Source organism: Hyposmocoma kahamanoa, unplaced genomic scaffold, assembly GCF_003589595.1.
Source record: "Hyposmocoma kahamanoa isolate Upper Pololo Valley unplaced genomic scaffold, ASM358959v1 87, whole genome shotgun sequence".
Taxonomy (NCBI): domain Eukaryota; kingdom Metazoa; phylum Arthropoda; class Insecta; order Lepidoptera; family Cosmopterigidae; genus Hyposmocoma; species Hyposmocoma kahamanoa.
Window position 1 is genome coordinate 9320228 of NW_020654422.1, and position 20399 is coordinate 9340626.

The following is a 20399-nucleotide window of genomic DNA, read 5'->3' on the forward strand; positions in this document are numbered from 1 at the left end:
CAGAATATCAGCATAAGGCTTTGTCACTGCGGGATGAAGTTTGTAAGCTTCAGAATAAGAAATACTATTTTCAGCCATAGACACTTTTATACGCCTATGCCTCTCATATTCTGGACATGACTTGCTAGTAGCTAAATGAGACGCAGAACAGTGACAGCACTGAGCGTCACCTTCATCTCCAGAACATTATTCACCTGAGTGATCCCGCCCACACTTAAAACATCGAGGCTTAGAACGGCATTGCAATTTAGTATGTCCATACCGACAACAATTATAGCATTGGACAGTTGGAAAGATAAACAATTCTACTTGAAGAGCATTATAAAACATAAATATTCTTTTTGGTAAAACTTGCTCATCAAAGTTTCAACAACCCTCCCGGTTTCCGCGTAGTTTGATTGTCAACAGTCACCTTATAGTTCAAACGTCTTACCTTAACAATATCTCCACAACCAATAGGAACTGACATACTTTCTTTTACTTCTTCGGGAGTTAGGTCTGCAGGAACTCCACGAACTAGGCCCATTCTGATAATGCTGTAGGTAGGTATAAAAGCTTTGTAATTGCTAGCTACCAAACTAGTGCCATTCAAGAAAAAATTAGCGCTCTGGAAGTCTAAGAAGGATAGGGAAACTCTGTTCCTGTCAATCTTTTTCACACTACCATTAATTATGTCTTTAAAACCATTCTTTTTAAGAAAATTGCCAAAGTGAACTGGGTGTATAGAGGTTCCGTCATTGAAGGAATTGGTTAATCTTTGTACATGGACTACATACGGAGAGATATCTTGATGCTCAAACAATCGGCTGCCTGGCAAATCCTGGTCTTCCTGGGTAGTATTAGTATTCGTAGAACTATACCTACCCCGTATGGGAGCAGCAACAGGCTGGACCGGGGAAGATGATGGGGCGTCGAAAAAATTTCTGTAGTACTGTTAAACTTGCAAATTTTACGCTGCCGAATACGTTTTCTTCCTTTTAGAGAGTTATCAGTATGGTCCGTGACCATACTGGAATCATTGGAGACTATAAACACGTTTCTACCAACTGAGGGGACTGGGCTCCCTGGATCAGGGGGCTCGTCCATTTTAGGCAAAAGGAAAAATGATAAAACTCACCAGATGACGATAATTATTTACACAAAAAACAATATATACAATCAAATAAATAGTATTTACACAAATACTACACTCCTGACCACCTAATTACAATTATTATTAAATATTCAATTTCTAAGCCGAAAAAACTAACCCGCCTAAATCGAGCTTTCCCGCGCTTTTTTGCAGCGATAATGTAATGAAACGCCTGTGGACATAATTTAGGACATAACGGCCTATAGGATGGAAAAAAAGTCTACTTTGCTTACACGTCATGACACTTCAAAACAAGTGTTAGTGTTACTTTACTTTTTCCATTATTTATGTATAAGTGTGACGTGTTATGAAAATGTACGTCTTGAAATGAAATGAAAATTAGTTATTCACTCACTTGACTCTAGTTTCATTCAGTCAATCTGTCGTTCACCGTTCATTCATTCATTCATTTGTTGTAACATTCTTGTCAAAACCAAATGCTTGCTCAGCTTGCTCGCGATTTTCATAATTCGATACCATATCATAAAACAAATTAAAGGGAATTAATTTAATCTCGAGTTCAACTCGTGATCCAAAGTTTCAAAAAGATCAAAAGAACTTCATTCGTAATAGTGATCACAAAACAATCTTTAAAATTTAACCGAAACTTTTGAGTAGTGGCTTTTCGTTCTTAGCTTTAACAAAACAAATCTGAAACCACGGCGTCGAAAAAAAACGAAGAGACTGTTCATCAAGAAACAGACAACAGATACAAGGTAAATTTGTTAATGTGTGCGTTTATCAACAAAACCATGCCTTTACTTAAGATGCAATTGTTTAATTAATAACTATGCTTATTATGATAACGTTATCTACATTTCAAAATAACTAGTTTCATAATATTGTTTACGCCACTGCCACTCGGCATAATTCCCTTTTTTGTATTCCAACATTATGATAACATTCAAACATTGTGTTTATAAAAATGCACTTTTTTCTATTATCAGATGCCTGCAGCTAGTTTTGGGTCTATTTCCCAACTACCAGCAAACGGAGATTGTGGCATAAAAGATGTTTGGAATCACAACCTCCATGAAGAATTTCAGATCATCAGACAGGTTTTAACTTTTGTTTATTTACCTTCAAAAATCAAATAATTTTTCATTACTAACATATCTTCATGCACAATACAACATCATAATGTGCAGTATAAATGTGATCTGCCTCCTTAATACAAGATTGCATTTTAAAGTAATAAGTCTACAAATACTGCTACTTGACAATTATACTCTCATAGTGATAATTCTTGAGGCACTATGAGAAAGTACTGGCAAACCGATTCAATTAATTCCCAAAGCATTGCACAGAACATCTAGACCTAAAACAATTTAATCTGTTGCACACTACTAAACATACTATTCCCTACTTCAACTCTTCCTTAGTCCCAGATCATGCTGCTATTTATGTCAAGTAGTTCACATTAAAAAAATATGTATTTTTACAGATTGTCCAAAAATACCATTGGGTGGCAATGGACACGGAATTCCCTGGAGTCGTAGCTAGACCCATTGGAGAATTCAGATCTACTGCTGATTATCAATACCAGTTACTCAGGTGGGCATTTCCTTATACTTACATTGTTTTGAAAAATTGATAGATAAAACTTCATTATATCACTTCACCTGTTAGAAATTTAAGAATTGTATAGGGTGTCTATTAAGTCGACGTCAAACCGAAACGGGGATGTCAAGGAGGTCATAGCCTACAAAAAAGCCTATGGTACTATGGTAGTATTCACAAAGGTATTATTTAAATTAAAGATTTTGTACACATTACATTTTTTCGGACAGGTTGCGCGTCCGGCCGACTACCGACGGGTACGGTTCGGTACGGTGCTCGCTCCCTCCCTAATCGCAGCAAACCTGTCCGACCTAGCTGCAGTCCATGATGCCATGATTAGGCTGTGCAGACTGTGTATTAAGGCCGGCAGCCACCATTTTGAACATTTACTGTGAAAAATGTAAAATAATTGCTATTGTTCTAAAATATAAAAACCTTTTGAATAAAACCATTAATAAAGTAGATAGGTACAGGGTCAAGAGCACGTCAAGCTTGACACTAAATTTAACTCTATGCCGCTTGCAATAAGAATGGTCCAAAGTCCAAAGTGTCAAGCTTAATGTGCTCTTGACTATACGTATTTTTTTTATTAATTAGATTAATAAGTAGACAAGTTTTTGCAATTAAGCACTGATGCGGTGTCATACATTTTAATTTTTTTAACACAACTAGTTCAAGTTATTAAAACAAATATTTTTTTTCATACAATATTTTTAAAATAACTTTTAGTGAGGAATTTATTTTAATACTTAGCTTATTAAAAAGCAGGTTGATTTAAGATAATACAAAGAAAAAGAAAGACGGAAAAAGACAATTTTATTATATCTGAGTACAGAGCATCCAAAGTAAAAAGCGTTATGTGAATAAAATCTTTAATTTAAAAAAACCGTTGCGAATATTACCATTGTACCATGGGCTTTTTTGTAGGCCATGACCTTGACATCCCCATCCCGGCTTGACGTCGACTTAACAAACACCCTGTATATATTTTAAACTAAAATCTTATGAATTATTTTATTATTAACTTGAAATGTTTGCAAGACTTCCTTTTCTGACTGTGAAAACATGAAATGTAATAGATTAAGTATATGTATATTTTTCATTTGGTCTGCACCATAGACATAATAATTTATAATTTATTGCAGATGTAATGTAGATCTTTTACGGATAATCCAGCTAGGTCTAACTTTCATGGATGAAAATGGTAAAACTCCACCTGGCTATACTACTTGGCAATTCAATTTCAAATTCAATCTACAGTAAGTGTCTGTTTTAATTTTCATTTAATATCATTATCAATACTATGGTTTTAGCATACCAACTTATAATTATTGATTCTTCAATTTCTTATTTATTATATTTCTAGAGAAGACATGTATGCCCAAGATTCCATAGATCTACTTCAGAACTCAGGACTGCAGTTTAGGAAACATGAGGAAGATGGAATAGAACCCTTAGAATTTGCTGAATTACTCATGTCTTCAGGTAATTGTGCATTTACTTCTAATATATTGCATGTTATATAATTAGAATATTTCAGCAGGATTTTAACACTATAATATAATAGACTATTTCATCTCTGTCTATAATCATGACATTTCACATATTTCCACAATGAACGAAAAATTCGTGGTATTGATTTTATTCTTTGGAACTATGTATTATATATACAGGGTGTCCCAAAACTCAACGTCAAGCGGTCACTGGGCGAGAGGCCAGGTTATATCAGTTCTGGTAAAAATTAAAAAAAAAGTCCATGTCACTTAGTTAAGTGATAATAGGCATTTTGTTGAAAATGTTGAAAATCGATACTCTAGACCACATGTTTAGGTACTGTCATCACAAATTTTCAAATTTTGGAGTGATTTTTTTTAACGTCATCATAAATAACCATGCTATTTATTGCAGTCACAAATCAAACAATAAACGTTGTGAGTTTAGTAAAAAAAAATAAGTTTCATTGATTTCGTAGCTTAAAAAAAATATGTCGGCTAGCTTTGACACTTCATTTTTTTTTTTAAATGTACTACACTACACTGGGCAAGTTATTTTAAAAGATGGCCCATATAATCAAGATTTCAAAATGGTACAATACTTGCCACTTTTCATTCCATAAAAAATATTATAATTTATTTTGTGCAAAAGGAGCTCGTTTCAAAAAAAACTCATGCCATGATAAATAATACTTTTGTGTGCTCAAAGATTGGCTTTAACATCGCGGAAGTGAGATGGTCATATGTGATAGAGTGAGATGGATAGTGACGCTGTGCGACATGAATTAGAGTGAGCGAGACGGATAGTGACGCCGATGCTCTATTATTGATCATTGGTTATTATCATTTAGTACGCTACTAACCTGGCCTCTCGCCCAGTGACCGCTTGACGTTGAGTTTTGGGACACCCTGTATATAATGCGTGATTTTATTATTAACTTGTTTGATTACAGGACTTGTTTTGATGGACAATATCAAGTGGCTCAGTTTTCATTCAGGATATGACTTTGGGTACCTACTAAAATTACTAACTGACCAAAATCTCCCACATGACGAAAATGAGTTCTTCGAGAGCCTAAGGCTGTATTTTCCAACTGTATATGATGTTAAAGTGAGTCCTTTCTAAATATACTCATTTCTGTCACTAAATAAACCTATTTCATTTTCCTATCCATAAACAATTTTTTATTGCTTTCTATACCTATTGCTTTCTCTCTTAACATATAATATTGTTTACAGTATCTGATGAAACTATGTAAAAATCTGAAAGGTGGACTTCAAGAGGTAGCAGACCAGCTTGAACTCAGGCGAGTAGGACCACAACATCAAGCAGGCTCCGACTCACATCTCACTGGTATGGCTTTCTTCAAGATTAAAGAGGTAATACAAATTACTTGCTAATGCTTAAAGAGTTCATTTTTCATCCATTTATTAATTGGTTGAACTTTTGCTTGTTTACAACAATATACACAATTATTTGTATTTTTATTTCAGATTTTCTTTGATGACAACATTGAGAACTCAAGTGGTCATCTCTATGGTTTGGGTGCTCCTTTTTCGGTTAATGTAAACAACTTTCAAGACAATGGTGAGAATGGCAACTCATCTTGATTGGGTGAGCCGGAGTGTGTGATTATTCCCTCGAAACAAAGAAAAATGTTCCATCTTACTGAGTAAATCAATTCCAAAATATACATTTTGTGGATGCCAGCTTATATAATCAATGCGGCCGTCTGAAACCGGCACGTTGCATTTTTATCCCATATTGTGATTGTGTCGATTTATCATCCCAGACTGCATTGCCTGACTGTCTGATAGTGACAATAAAGACTTTAAAATTTGATCTATCATAATAGTTCATTAGCATAAGCCAACATATTACTTGCATGATTCAATCTAGCTGTTACACTATGTGAAAGTCCAGATAAATATACATATAATATTATGAAAACGATTTAGGATCCCAGAATGAAAATGAAACAATTGAATTATGTTATTGCAATTATGAAATCTACTCACTTTTTGATAACCATTATACCAATCGCTTGTAATTTTGACTAGAATAATTTATTATTTCAATGATTGATGATTTAAATATGTACATGTATTTTACACCATCTAGTTTTAAGTAATTATTTTTTGTTAAGATTTTATAAATTTATTTTATATCTTTCTTATGTGATAAGAATAGTTTGATAGTAATGTTTTTTACTATTCAGCCTAAGAAAGATACATAAATAAACATTTAGCAGATATGTCGTGTTCTACTTTTATTAAGTATTATATATATATATATATATTATATATTTGAATACAAAAAACCCCTACAAAATACCCTATATTTGAATACAAAAAAATTAAAGCAGAAATCGTAGGATTTGTGTAAAGTAATAAACTACGAGTCAGCGTGGTGAGCCATGGCCATTTGAAGAGTCTTCATGAGATGTCCATGGCTCACCACGCCTGTAATCGGCGTATGTTCCTTTTTAAACATAAAAATACAACCAGTAGAGATTAGAATTCTTGTTTCGTAACACTTTAATGTATACCAGTAAAAAATCCAATTAAGATCATTGTTAAGGATGATTTATATAGAAATAGCCATCCCAGTTACTATACTAGAAGAAACGGAACTTCTAATAGATCAATAATTCCATTCGTTCTTTTCATTCATTCATTATTTCTTGTTAATGTTGGGTTTCTGATTCTGTCAAAAATCTGAAAATAAATATTTGTCTCATATCTTACAATTTTTGTATTTACGGTTGTCGTTACAAAGTAGTGTTCTCGCTAATTTAACCCACATTAATAATCGAACACTAGGGCAATAATAGGAGTTACCTAACAGTCTATTTCAACGAGTTTAAGGGTAACGACCAGCACAAGGTAAATCGCTCACACATTTACAAACAAAACTCAACTCTTTTCTAGTTACAATTCATGCTATAATAATTGTCAGATGCCAGCGGCGAGCTTTGGAACACTAACAATGAGCGCTGTTAAAGAAGACTGCACCATAAAAAATGTATGGAATCACAACCTTCATGAAGAATTTCATGTTATAAGACAGGTATGATAATGTATAAGATTAACTTAAAACAAACTGTGTAAATCTAAGTGTTACATGATGATGAGTGTTAGATGTGTAAATCTAATTGAAGTAGATAGAACAAAATTTATTTTTGGTAAATTTATTAAGTTTTGTAAAAAGTTATGGAACAAAAGTTGTTTGTGATCTTAGCAGTATAGTCCTGGGAGGTTGTTAGTATTTTACAATAACCCTGTATTGTATACTTAAAATTTAGATTAAACATTCACTCCCATCAAGTATTATTCCATTTGGTTTCTATACTGCCCTCATAACGAAGAAAGGCACAACCATGCATACTTTATACAGCAGTTGTGCCTTTTTGCGTTCCGAGGGCAGCATATTTCTTCTTTTAGGTTGTCCAAAAATATCACTGGGTAGCAATGGACACAGAATTTCCTGGGGTAGTGGCTAGGCCCATTGGCGAGTTTCGATCCACTGCAGACTACCAGTACCAACTGCTCAGGTATTTAAATTTACTGTTCTCATTTCCTAACAAATTTATCTTCAGATTTGATTAAAATAATTTGATAATTTTATTTTTGTAGGTGCAATGTAGATCTGTTGAGAATTATCCAACTGGGTCTGACCTTCATGGATGAAAGTGGAAAGACACCACCTGGATGTACTACTTGGCAATTCAACTTCAAGTTTAACTTGCAGTTAGTATTTACTATTAATTAAATTTGGTTTGCCACTTAAGAAGATAAAAACGAATAGATTTGTTCCAGGGAAGACATGTATGCTCAAGACTCCATTGACTTGCTGCAAAATTCGGGGCTTCAATTCAGGGAACATGAAGAGCATGGCATTGAGCCGTTAGAGTTTGCCGAGCTGCTTATGTCTTCAGGTAGAAACAGTATTATAGATAAATACTATAATATTATTGCACTATAAGTCAAGTTACTGGGACTAAGGTTTCTTAGCCTGAATTTTAATGTCTGTAAATTTTTATATTCTACAAGATACTAGAGAAAAAAGAAATTTAACTTAATTATCTTAAAAAACTATCATTTTGCATAATGGGCAAAAAATACATTTTCATTCAAGTAATACACACACACACGCACAGCCCCGCACTAGGGAAACCCTCTATCGCACGTGCCATGGACATACACATAGACAACCACAAATCACACCCAAACTCGCAAGAGAAATACATGTAGTATACAAATATTTCTCTCGGCCCGGGACCTCTGCATGCAGTCCGGCAGGATAACCGTTTGGCCATAGACGCAGTTCAGGCAAGTAAAAGGGCTTGCAAAATGACTATAATTATGGTAATTTTTAATATTATTTTGCTGTAGTGATTGTCAGATTTTTAATTTTGTGTGTTTGTAGGCATAGTACTAATGGACAACATTAATTGGTTAAGCTTTCACTCGGGCTATGATTTTGGCTACCTGCTCAAGCTTCTCACAGATCAGAACCTGCCACAGGAAGAGAATGATTTCTTTGAAAGCTTGAGGCTATATTTTCCTACTGTTTATGATGTAAAAGTAAGTTTTTATATATTTTAGTAGACACAACTATAGTAATAATTTCTGCCGCCATTATTTGACAGGGCGCATGTGACACTTAAAAAAATGAGTTACGTATACTGTGTGATTAGGAAAAATGTAGTAGATAGCCATCCATTATCCACGTTTGAATCGCAAAATTCGCAAATAACAGGTTAAACAACTTTTTTTTTATTTATTGCATGACCTAGACACAAAGTCCTACAGCCGAAAACATTATAACCATAACAAAATAAAAAAGACAAAGGCTTAGAACAAATTAAAATAAGCGATTATTTACACAAATGACATGTTATAAATAAGATGAATTTTAATTTTTTTTCTACCTTACTCGCAATGAACTTACACATGGGAATAAAAAAATAATTAATCATTTAATAGATAAAAAAATCATCATTATTGGCTAAATGAAGGCGACGAGGAGCACTGACTTGGTTTCGCACACAACCGTCTTTACTGTCACTTGTCTTTCAAAATAAGAGATTGTTGGTAGGAAGTTAGAGCAGTTGAAAATAATATGCTGCAAATCTGCTTCTTCTTCAGTGCAGTGGGGACATTTTGTGTGTTGTAGTATATGTTTTTAATTCTATTCAGATGAGTCTGAACCAAACAGTGAGCAAGTCTCATACGCATGATAACAGTAATGAATTTCCGACTGTACTTTGCCGTGGTGTTGCCAGGGCCATTGTGTCGAAAATTACGAGTTACAATTTTAGTCTGCAAAATTTACATTTTACAAGTTGTTTTTTTTTATATTAAAAATTCTAACGTTAAAAATAAGTTAAGTAATAGTAAACTATTTTGGATTTTCAATAACAAATATGACTAGTTGGATTGCGTCAAATTTACGAAAATTGCCTTAAAAACAAAAATGACTTGCGTATTAAGCGAGAAGATCAAAAGTAACGTAAAATGTAAGTAATGTCAGAGAATAAAGAATAAGAGAACAGACACAATGCCGGAAGACGGCTTTGATATTTGAATATAGTTTTCATTTATTCATTACGAAACTAGTACGTTAATATAAAACGTAATTTTACGTTACTATTTATAATGGTCGTGAATTGTGCTGTTTGCGGCTGTTTATCATCATTTTCCGAAAGATGAACCGAAGTAAGTAAAAAAAATTTATGTCTGACTCACTCAGTTCTTGTTTTCTTCATTTATTTACTGCAGATTAATATATGTAATAATAATAATAATAATAATAATAACGCACACACTCAACATAGCCCCGCACTAGGGAAACCCTGTGTCGCGGGTGCCATGGACACACACATAGACAACCACAAATTACACCCAAACTCACGAGAGAAATAAATGTAGGTCATACAAATATTTCGCCCGGCCCGGGAATCGAACCTGGGACCTCTGCGTGGCAGTCCGGCATGGTAACCGTTCGGCCACGGAGGCAGTTATGTATGTATAAACAATACAGATTTATTATATCAATATAATGAGACGCTATGACTTCGACAATTTTCTATTCGTATTGCCGATAAATATTACGTAGGTAGTGAATATATTATCTAATTATTAACTAAACTTGGACAAGCTATTTCAAATACGTTGGTTACGTTACTTAAAAGTACATGTCCGAAATATAACATTTTAAGTTCTTTTAATATATTTTTTAAATATATCTTCAATATTACTCTAGTTAGTGAATTAATGAAAAATATAATAATATATCGATATAAATATCTAATCATCATCAGCCTATTGCAGTCCACTGCTGGACATAGGCCTCCCCTAATGCACGCCATTTCGCCCTGTTCTCGGCTTGACGCATCCATTTCCTGCCAGCAATCTTCCGCAGATCGTCACTCCATCTGGCTGGAGGGCGTCCCACACTACGTTTGCCAAGTCGTGGTCTCCACTCAAGAACTCGTTTACCCCAGCGGTTGTCGGTTCTTCGGCAGATATGTCCAGCCCACTGCCACTTCAGCTTGCTTATCCGAAGAGCTATGTCGATCACTTTGGTTCTCTGTCTGATAACCTCATTACGGAGTTTATCTTTCAGAGAAACTCCGAGCATAGCTCGTTCCATAGCTCGCTGAGCGACTAAACTGGTGGACTAGCCGTATCGTGAGTGTCCACGACTCAGCTCCGTACGTTAGAACTGGTAGGACGCACTGGTTGAAAACCTTTGTTTTCAAGCTCTGCGGGATGGGCGACGAAAAGACTCGACGTAGCTTCCCAAACGCTGCCCAGCCAAGCTGAATCCTCCTCCTGGCCTCCTTCTCGAAGCTATTTCTACCTAACTGCAGAATCTGCCCGAGGTAAGTGTATTCGGAAACAACTTCAAGAAGGTGGCCATTTACGCAGATGGGTCTCGGATCAATGTGGTCATTGATCATGACTTTGGTTTTATCAAAGTTCATGCCGAGACCAATCCGCCGCGAGGCGGATGCTAGGCTGTTCAGCATCTGATCCAGTTCCTCCAGCGATTCTGCCATTAGGACTATGTCATCTGCAAATCGCAAGTGTGAGATATACTCGCCGTTTATGTTAATGCCCATCCTTTTCCAGTCCAGCGTCTTAAACATATCCTCCAATGCAGCGGTGAACAGTTTCGGGGATATGACATCCCCCTGTCTCACCCCTCTGCGTAATTGGATAGGTTCAGACTGCTGGTCCTGTACTTGGACACTCATGGTAGCAGCATCGTAAAGACATCTCAACACTTGTATATAACGATAGTCCACTTGGCATCGCTGTAAGGATTCCAGGACAGCCCAGGTTTCGACAGAGTCAAAGGCCTTCTCATAGCCCACGAAAGCTAAACACAGGGGCCGATTATACTCTTCGGACTTCTGTATAATCTGCCTCACTGTGTGTATGTGGTCTATGGTGCCATATCCTCCCCGAAACCCGGCCTGTTCCGGTGGCTGAAACTCGTCGAGTCTTCTTGCGAGGCGATTCGTGATGACTCTAGAAAACAGCTTGTAGACGTGACTCAGAAGTGAGATGGGTCGGTAGTTTTTCAGTAGAGTTTTATCTCCCTTTTTAAAGAAGAGAACTACAATACTCCTGTTCCACGCCCGTGGAGTTCTCCCGCAGTGAATGACCAAGTTAAAGAGCTTCTGAAGTTCCTGGATAATAGGAACTCCTCCAGACTTCAAAAGCTCTGAAGTAACTCCGTCTTCACCGGGGGCTTTTCCATTTTTAAGCTGTTTTAGAGCCAACACGATCTCGTCTTGACTGATTTCTGGCAGGTCGTCGGTATAGTGGCGCGTCAAGGTGGCTCTCAAATCGTGATTGTCACGCTGGACCCGAGGAGCATTTACAGCGTACAAACGGCCATAGAAGTCCTCTATCTCGGCGAGTATCTGCGGCTTTGACGTAACGGTTAGGCCATCGTGCGTTGTAAGCTTCGTCAGGTGGCTCCTTCCAAGCTGCTGAGTGAATACTTTGGACCCTCGGTTTCGCTCTATCGCCTCCTCAATGAGGCGTGTATTGGAGCTCCGAAGGTCACGCCGTACCATCTTCGCAATCTGCTTGTTTAGGTATGACCTCTCTGACGAAGTGGCCTGGATGTCATCGCGTCTTTTCGTCATAAGTCGCAGAGTCCCATCCGAGAGTTTAGACTTCTTTCCCGTACGCTGCAATTGACAGAATTTGATGCCCTCGCTTCTCAGCGTCCCAACCACGCTTTGTAGGGCCTCGTCAACGTCCTCAGTGGGTTCCAGCTCGACGAATCTCGCTTCGAGAAGTTCATGGAACTTCTCGGAGCCCGCCATGATCTGGAGTGGATTAGGACGGAGCGTGGACTTCATCAAGCGGCTTCTTTCAAGTTTGACATCGATATTCAGAGAGCCTCGTACAAGTCGGTGATCAGATCCGGTGCTAAACCTGTTGATCACTGAGACATCTCTGAATATGTGTCTCTTGTCCGTCAGGATGAAATCGATCTCATTTTTAGTCGCAGCGTCGGGGCTTCGCCAAGTCCACTTCCTTTGAGGCTTCTTCTTGAAGAACGAATTCATCAAGAAGAGCCCCTCGTGCTCGAGGAAGTTGACTAGCGTTTGCCCCCTGTGATTCCTTACTCCATAACCATGCGGGCCGACTCGAGATTCGTCAAGATTTGGGAATCCCACTTTAGCGTTAAAGTCCCCCATAACAACGTTGAAGTGAGCCTTGGTGGTGTTGTGTAAGGCTTTCGATATGTCCTCGTACATATCTTCTACATCGTCATCCGAATGTGTCGAGGTCGGTGCGTAGGCCTGAATGATCTTCAGGCTATACCTTTTTGATAGCCGAAGGATCAGGTACGCTACCCTGTTCGACACACTGGAGATCTCTTCAACGTTGTTAGAGAGGACTCTGTTGACGAGGAATCCTATACCACCTTGGGATGTTTGATCACCCTCGCGGAAGTACAGTAGATGGCCCGAGTCTAGGGTTATGGTGTCCTCTCCCTCTCTTCGGACTTCACACAGCCCCAGAACATGCCATCTAATGTTCTCCAGTTCCACTTCCAACTGTGCAAGGTGTTCGTCAAGCCTAAGAGTTCGTCCGTTAAACGTAGCCAGGGTCAGTTGTTTTTGGTAGCCTGCGGTAGCCCGGGGATTCTTAGCACCCCCTACCCCGCCGGTACCATGGCCGCTACCGTGACCAGGAATAGCGGGGCGACCGGGAACTGGGGGCCTTCGATTGGTTGTACCGTCCATGAAGGGGGTTATTGCCCATAATCTCCACGCTGGGCATGCGGGTTGGAGATCGCAGGGCGCTGCCTTTGTACTACCGACGCTGCTGCCCGTCGGTATCCAGCAGATTTGACAGCGCCAATGTGGGGAAGGGCTATACCGCCTACTACCGGTCGCCAGAGCCTCGTCGGTTACTGCAGGATGTACCGCGTGCAGGTGAGGTTGACAATAAGAGCTGTGATGGTGTGTGCCCCCTTACATCCCAATATCTAATAGACATGTATAATTATTAGGATTCTATTAATAGAATCATAGATTACAGATTCGCTTCAGAATTTTCGCTATGTTGCCGTTCTGACCGCGTAACGTAATAGTGCGAGAAAATGATAGGTAATCCTACCACTTCACGCACACATTTACGCGTGTGCAGATAGCGCCTTGCTGTATGTAGTAGTAGGTAAATAATTTTCGACCGTTGTATGGAGTGTCCGGGGTATGGTAATGTAACATCTGGTAACACCACAATGTTCATTCGCTATCATTGCCATATTGTATGCAAAACTATAAAATAGCTTAATGGCAGATTTTCTGACAATTTACAATAAAAAATCGCTGAGTATGATTAATTATTGTCAAATAGCCGTTTTTTTCCATATCTAAGCTCCATGCAGCCGCCCACACAGAGCGGTAGCGCCGGGGCGCGGTCCGGGAGCGGGCCCTTAGCGGGTTTACTGTTAAATGTGTTTTGATTAAGTTTCGACATGAATTCGACGGAAAAACTTATATGTATAGTGCAATAATATTGACGTTTATATTACGTATAGTACACGTAATAGAGATTTCAAACACAGTAAATTTTTTTTTTTATATCAAGTGACGGGACGAATGCGCCTGATGGTAAGCTACACGCCTGTCCATAACAGTTGCAGTGCCACTCAAATCTCTAAATCGCAAAGATCTGAGGGACACTGCCACTGCGCTCGTCACCCTGAGACATATGCTTGGCGGCAGAAATAGATAATATAAGATATAGATAAGGTAGGCAGTACTTCCCTGGACGAACTCTCTCACAAGGAGCTGTACTGCTAGTTAGAAGAAAGATTTCAAAGGTAATGTAGCGTCAATAAAAGAAGAAGTTCTTCTTCGTCACTATCCGACAGTGGTGCTTTCTTTGAAATCTGTATTGAAAATGGTGCCTGGTTATGCTTTTCGCCCTTTTTCTTAGCACCCTTTCAACTAACGGCGGCGGCGGCAGATTCTTAAAAAAAGGATTATAATTTTATAGACAAGATTGTTTACAATTTATGCTTTAATGAAAAATATAATAATTACAAAATTTTCAGTATTTAATGAAACTGTGCAAGAATCTGAAAGGTGGTTTGCAAGAAGTAGCTGACCAGTTAGAACTGAGGAGAGTAGGGCCCCAACACCAAGCTGGTTCTGACTCTCATTTAACTGGCATGGCGTTTTTCAAGATCAAAGAGGTAAGTGTATTGTTATTCGTAAGATTTCACTTGCTTCGCTATTCATGTTATCTAAATATTACCTGCCCATGTCTTTATTCTATCTTTATATTATCATGTTTGTCATTTTCAGATTTTCTTTGATGGAAATATAGAGAGCACAAGTGGTCATCTGTATGGATTAGGAACCCCATTCGCTTCTAATATTAATATCTTTCAAGACAATGGTGAGGGCAGTAATTCGTCGTGATGAGATGGAATTATATTTGTGGTTAAGATGTGATTTCGAAATACTACTAAATCTTAAGATTTCATAGAAACAGATGTGTCTGTTTACTAAATGTAATGTAAATGTATAAAAATGTTTGTTGGTATGTTGTTATGACTTAGGAATGTTATTGTATTGTACCTGACTTAAGGACAAAATGATTTTTAATTGATCTCTAATATATAAATTATCTAATATAGGTAAAGGCTTTTTTCTCAAACATGCTTGTAAATCTTAGCATTATTTTCAAAAAACGAACACGAAACATAATAATAATAATAACGCGCACACACTCATAGCCCCGCACTAAGGAAACACTGTATCACAGGTGCCATGGACACATATACAACCACAAATTACACCCAAACACGAAGAGAAATTAAAGTAGGCCGTACAAATATTTCTCCCGGTCTGGGAATCGAACCCGGGACCTCTGCGTGGCATTCCAGCATGGTAACCGTTCGATCACAGAGGCAGTAAGCGCGCGTCTCCATTATGACGACAGATAGTGGTGGAGTTTAAAGTGTTGTGTATTGTATATTTAAATGAAATTTAAAATTTATTATTATTTATTTATTATTAAATTGTTTATGTATAATACAACACTATTAACTGTCATTCACGACTTTTGACGTTACGACCACCGACTGTCGTGGCAATGGGAAGTGCTAGAATGACAGTCGTCTGATGATAAAAAAACGTCACGATAAAAATGTGACGACAGATAATCGCAGCTTCAAACGTTTCTGTTGTGCAAACTACAAGACAGCTGCCGTGAACCGATAAATTGACGTTACGATCTAGTCACTAGATTCTAGCTGTTCCCACTAACTTCTAGTCTTCTATCTAGAAGCGACAGTCGTTCAACGATAATATAAACTTCCACGACACAGGACAGATAAGTCTTGATATGGGAACAGGCTAGACGCACCAGTCGCCGAACGTGCTTGCAATAGGATTATACTATACAACAGTACAAGAAAAAGTAACAAAATATGTATTTGTGTATAATAATAATATTTAACTACACACCAGACAGTTTTAATGGCGACTATTCAGTCTTTTCATAGGGATAATATTAATAACCATGTGACCAATCTTTGCTTAACTTCGAATTTGCTCAGTACCTATGTATTAATTCTGTAGTTGATTGTGTTGCACCTTACTTAGGTTGTGTTTTTAACAAATGTGTTGATGAGGGTGTGCTTCCTGACCTCATGAAGCAAAGCAAAATTAATCCAATTCTTATATCTGGTAGTAATTCGGACTCCACCAATTTCAGACCTATTTCAGTACTACCAATACTCGATAAAATATTAGAAAAAATAATATTAAAAAAAATGTAGAATATTACATTTTTTTTATTATTAAATTAATAATTTTATGTATCTTAAACAATTTGGTTACACTGATGTTGAGTTGATAAACATACATTTGATTCGTGGGAAGATTCGCATGAAGCTATTGGTGTATTCTGTGACTTTCCAAGGTTTTTAATTGTGTGCACCATGGCACTCTGGTCGGAAAACTTCGCTTTCAAGGTGTGGCCGGCCGTGACCTCGACCTTCTTAAATCATATTTGGGTGGGAGGGTACAGAGAGTCGAGTCAATGGTGCGCGGTCATCAAGGTCTGCAATTAGCATGGGCGTCCCTCAAGGTTCAATTGTAGGTCCCTTTTTAGCGATATTTTTGTTTTAGTGTTTTAGTTGGAGAAGTGAAATGCTCGATGTCTAGCTCGCAATTAACATTTATTTCGAAATCAGCCCCTACCTTTATACAAAATTTATAAAATATTACGTACACCCCAAACATAAGTTGGAGAGAGAGCCTATATATATGCCTCTCGCTCTCGCTTTCACGTAAATACTTCGCGCGCCCGCGGGCCGCCAGTCAGACGGTGGTCAGACGGCGCTCGCGCGGCGCTGAGCGGACGTGTTGATGAATGCCATAAGAGATAACTTTAAAGAGATTTACATTCTTACATTAACGGCGCAGTACGAGTTCTACGAAAGTGTTATTTGCCAATTTTTTTTAATTATGAATAATAGTGACAGGCATATCATTAATACGAGGAATAAAAATAAACTAACTGTTCTTGACAGTCTTCTTCTTATAGACTAAATTCTTTTATGGGACAATGTATACGCTTCTAAAGATTTTGATATTTACTTGGTTTAAAACTTAGAATAATAACGCATAGAATGATAGTTTCATATCAAACGAACTGTCAAATGTGAGGCAAAAACCAAATTCATGTAGGCGTAAGCAACTTGTATCTACCCTCGTCGGCACGCACACAAATATACAAATAATGATGCCATGGAATAACATTTCCCTCAAAAGTGGGGAAATTGTATCTTGCTTAACTCATCATTAAGTTAAAGGTGCCTACAGATTTGCCCGACATTGTCGATCAGGTGCCTACAGATTTGCTCGATTTTGTCGATCAGGTGCCTACAGATATGCTCGGTTTTGTCGATCGTTACTGTCGATCGACAATGTCAAGTGATAAGTAAGTAAGAATTTAAAAAAAAATATTTTTGGTAATCCTTAAGGAAATGGCATTTATATCTGAATACACGATGACGGACACGACTTTTCAAATAAATGCAATATGGGAATCATTTTCGAGGTATTCGAGGTGCTCATTACGAATATGGCACTCATTTCAAATCCAAGATGGCGAGCACGATTTTTCGAATAATGGCAAGTTGGGTATCGTTTTAAGGTAATAGCGGGTGCTCATTACAAATATAGCATTTATTTCTAAATCCAAGATGGCGGACACGAGTTTTCAAATAAATGCAATATGGGTATTATTTTCAAGGTATTTGGGGGTGCTCATTACAAATATGGCACTATTTGTAAATCCAAGATAGCGGGCACGATTTTTCAAATAATAGCATGTTGGGTATCGTTTTCGAGGTATTTGGGGGTGCTCATTACGAACATTGCTTTTGTTTGAACTATCGTGTCTGCCATCTTGGATTTAGAAATGAGTGCCATATTCGTATTGAACATCACCAAATAATATCTCGAAAACGATACCCAACATGCAATTACTCGAAAAATCTTACCCCCCATCTTGGATTTAGAAATGAGTGTCATATTTGTATTGAGCATCCCCAAATACCTCGAAAAGGATGCCCAGATAGCATTTTTTGAAAAATCGTGTCCGCCATCTTGGATTTAGAAATAAGTGCTATATTCGTAATGAACAACCCCAAATATCTCGAAAACGATACCCAACTTGCTATTATTCGAAAAACCGCGCCCGCCATCTTGGATTTAGAGATGAGTGCCATATTCCATAATGAGCATCCCCAAATACCTCGAAAAGGATACCCATATTGCATTTTTTTTTAATCATGGCCGCCACCTTGGATTTAGAAATAAGTTCTATATTCTTAATGAGCACATCCATATACCCCGTAAACGATACCCAGAATCAAAATCAAAATAATCTTTATTGCATAGGTAAGCATTATTACACTAGAAATCGTCACATTGGTTAAACTCTACCGCTCATTCGTAAGGCAGATTCCCCCGAGAAGTATGAGCAAGAAACTCTAGGGGTTGCTCTTTGTAAACAACATTTGTACGCATTTAACTTGCAGAAATGGAGTCACACTTACATTAGAATAAAAAAAAAATCTGCAGCCATCGCGATATTGCCTATTCTCAACAAATTACGTAATATAATTTTTTTGAAACAGAATAGCAAAATTGGGAGAAATAAATACGTTACTTTGCAACATTTTCGTGTCTAGTTGCAACGAAATTAATTTTCGGTTTTAGTGAATTTTTATATAAAAATACAAGTTGAAACACGTTACTTCCTTGTGGAATATGATGCTAGTATCCATTTTATGTTTGTCTGACGTATTTTTGCACTCATTTACCGCACATTTCGTCATTTTTAGCTAAAATCCTGGAGCTGTTCGCGGTGCAAGTTGACCTTGAGCACTGAACGCCCGACCGCTCGTGTAGGTCCATTGGGAGCGCTTCAATTTGCCTCACTTAGCGTGGGCGGACTAGGTTTCTATGCGTTATTATTCTAAGGTTTAAAACTATAGTGAAACAAAAACTTTATACTAAAGGTTATTATACAGCTTCCACTTACTTGGATGACAAAAATCATGATACATCCGTAATCCCGTAACCCGTAATGATAATGATGGATCATTACTACGGATTTTTGTCAAACGAGATTAGTTCTTGCAGGTAGTCTCGATCTAAGATGTTTAAATTAAATATTGTAATGATACCTACATGTATTCAAACGTATATTTACAAAGAGCAACCCCTAGAATTCTTACTCATTCTTCTTAGGGAATCTGCGAATGCGCGAGAATTGTCGAGTATGCGCGAGAATTCCGCGGAAGTTCAGGTTTTGGCTCGTATCCTATACGTATACATTACACAACCTGTCTGGCCCCATGGCTCCGTATGGTCAAAATATCGCTTTTTACAGGGATAAACGTAGAGTAAGTAATAATTGCAAAACGCAAAACATTAATACTGATTCAGTGTCACTTTATTGAAAGGTAAGAAACGACTGCAAAATTTCCAACATAAATATTACCTATACCTATACTGCTAAAATATCACGATCAGCAAAAAAAAATGTATTATGCAACAAATCTCTTACGAAGTATCGACATGATTGTTTTTTAATGCAACTTACATTTTAATCATATTAATATAAAAATGATTTGGGAATGTAAATGTCAAATTAAATACTAAAAACGAACAGTGATAAGGGTTTAGAGAGATATCACGCGAATCAAACATACAATAATAAATACAAAGTAAATACTGCTGCATAAATTACGGGATTGGTTTTAGAAATAACAACAAACAGCCTACATAATCAAATATTTTTGAAGCGCTATTAATTTTTTTATTTGTTCATCTGGTGGGATCCACAAAAACGGTTTGAAGATTTCACTTTTTTTTCTTCTTTTGTTTTTGTGCGGTGTCAGGCGTGTTATCCGCCTTTCGCTTTCCGGCATTAGTGCCTTTTCCAGTTGCATTGCCTCCAGGAGTGTTCTGATTGGCATTTCCACTCTTCTTTTTCTTTTCTGCTCTTTCCTTCTCTTCCAACTCTTGATTTTCTCTCTCGATTAAAGTAATAAGCGTATTACACCTGTAAATATAAAAATTGTTTACAGATCTGATATAATAGGGGTTAAAGTATGAAATTGCCGATTTGTACTGAAAATC

General features: G+C 37.4%; 2 protein-coding genes across 3 annotated transcripts; both read left to right on the plus strand.

The window, feature by feature from the left end:
* The first annotated feature begins 1646 nt into the window (after positions 1-1646).
* On the plus strand, positions 1647-6297 carry LOC113235200 (CCR4-NOT transcription complex subunit 7-like). Of its 2 annotated transcripts, none has more exons than XM_026470820.1 (8): positions 1647-1848; positions 2080-2190; positions 2577-2686; positions 3838-3951; positions 4059-4177; positions 5139-5296; positions 5425-5539; positions 5680-6297. In XM_026470820.1, exons 2-8 carry the CDS (start codon positions 2080-2082, stop codon positions 5688-5690), a joined length of 738 nt encoding a protein of 245 aa, XP_026326605.1. In that variant the 5' UTR covers positions 1647-1848; the 3' UTR covers positions 5691-6297. The 2 variants fall into 2 exon arrangements, with proteins under 2 accessions (XP_026326605.1, XP_026326604.1); XM_026470819.1 differs by having other exon boundaries at positions 5425-5565; positions 5680-6293.
* A 496-nt stretch (positions 6298-6793) lies between these two features.
* On the plus strand, positions 6794-15346 carry LOC113235090 (CCR4-NOT transcription complex subunit 7-like). The gene is made up of 8 exons (XM_026470659.1): positions 6794-7071; positions 7145-7255; positions 7630-7739; positions 7822-7935; positions 8005-8123; positions 8615-8772; positions 14786-14926; positions 15039-15346. The coding sequence occupies exons 2-8, from the start codon at positions 7145-7147 to the stop codon at positions 15153-15155; spliced, it is 870 nt and encodes a 289-aa protein (XP_026326444.1). The 5' UTR covers positions 6794-7071; the 3' UTR covers positions 15156-15346.
* The last annotated feature ends 5053 nt before the right edge of the window (positions 15347-20399 follow it).

Coding starts and splice junctions, on each gene's coding strand:
- LOC113235200 (XM_026470819.1), top strand. CDS start 2,080: ATGCCTGCAGCTAGTTTTGGGTCTATTTCCCAACTACCAGCAAACGGA. Junction 3,952..4,058: donor AATTTCAAATTCAATCTACA/GTAAGTGTCTGT, acceptor TTATATTTCTAG/AGAAGACATGTATGCCCAAG. Junction 5,566..5,679: donor CTTTCTTCAAGATTAAAGAG/GTAATACAAATT, acceptor TTTTTATTTCAG/ATTTTCTTTGATGACAACAT.
- LOC113235090 (XM_026470659.1), top strand. CDS start 7,145: ATGCCAGCGGCGAGCTTTGGAACACTAACAATGAGCGCTGTTAAAGAA. Junction 7,740..7,821: donor TACCAGTACCAACTGCTCAG/GTATTTAAATTT, acceptor TTATTTTTGTAG/GTGCAATGTAGATCTGTTGA. Junction 8,773..14,785: donor CTACTGTTTATGATGTAAAA/GTAAGTTTTTAT, acceptor CAAAATTTTCAG/TATTTAATGAAACTGTGCAA.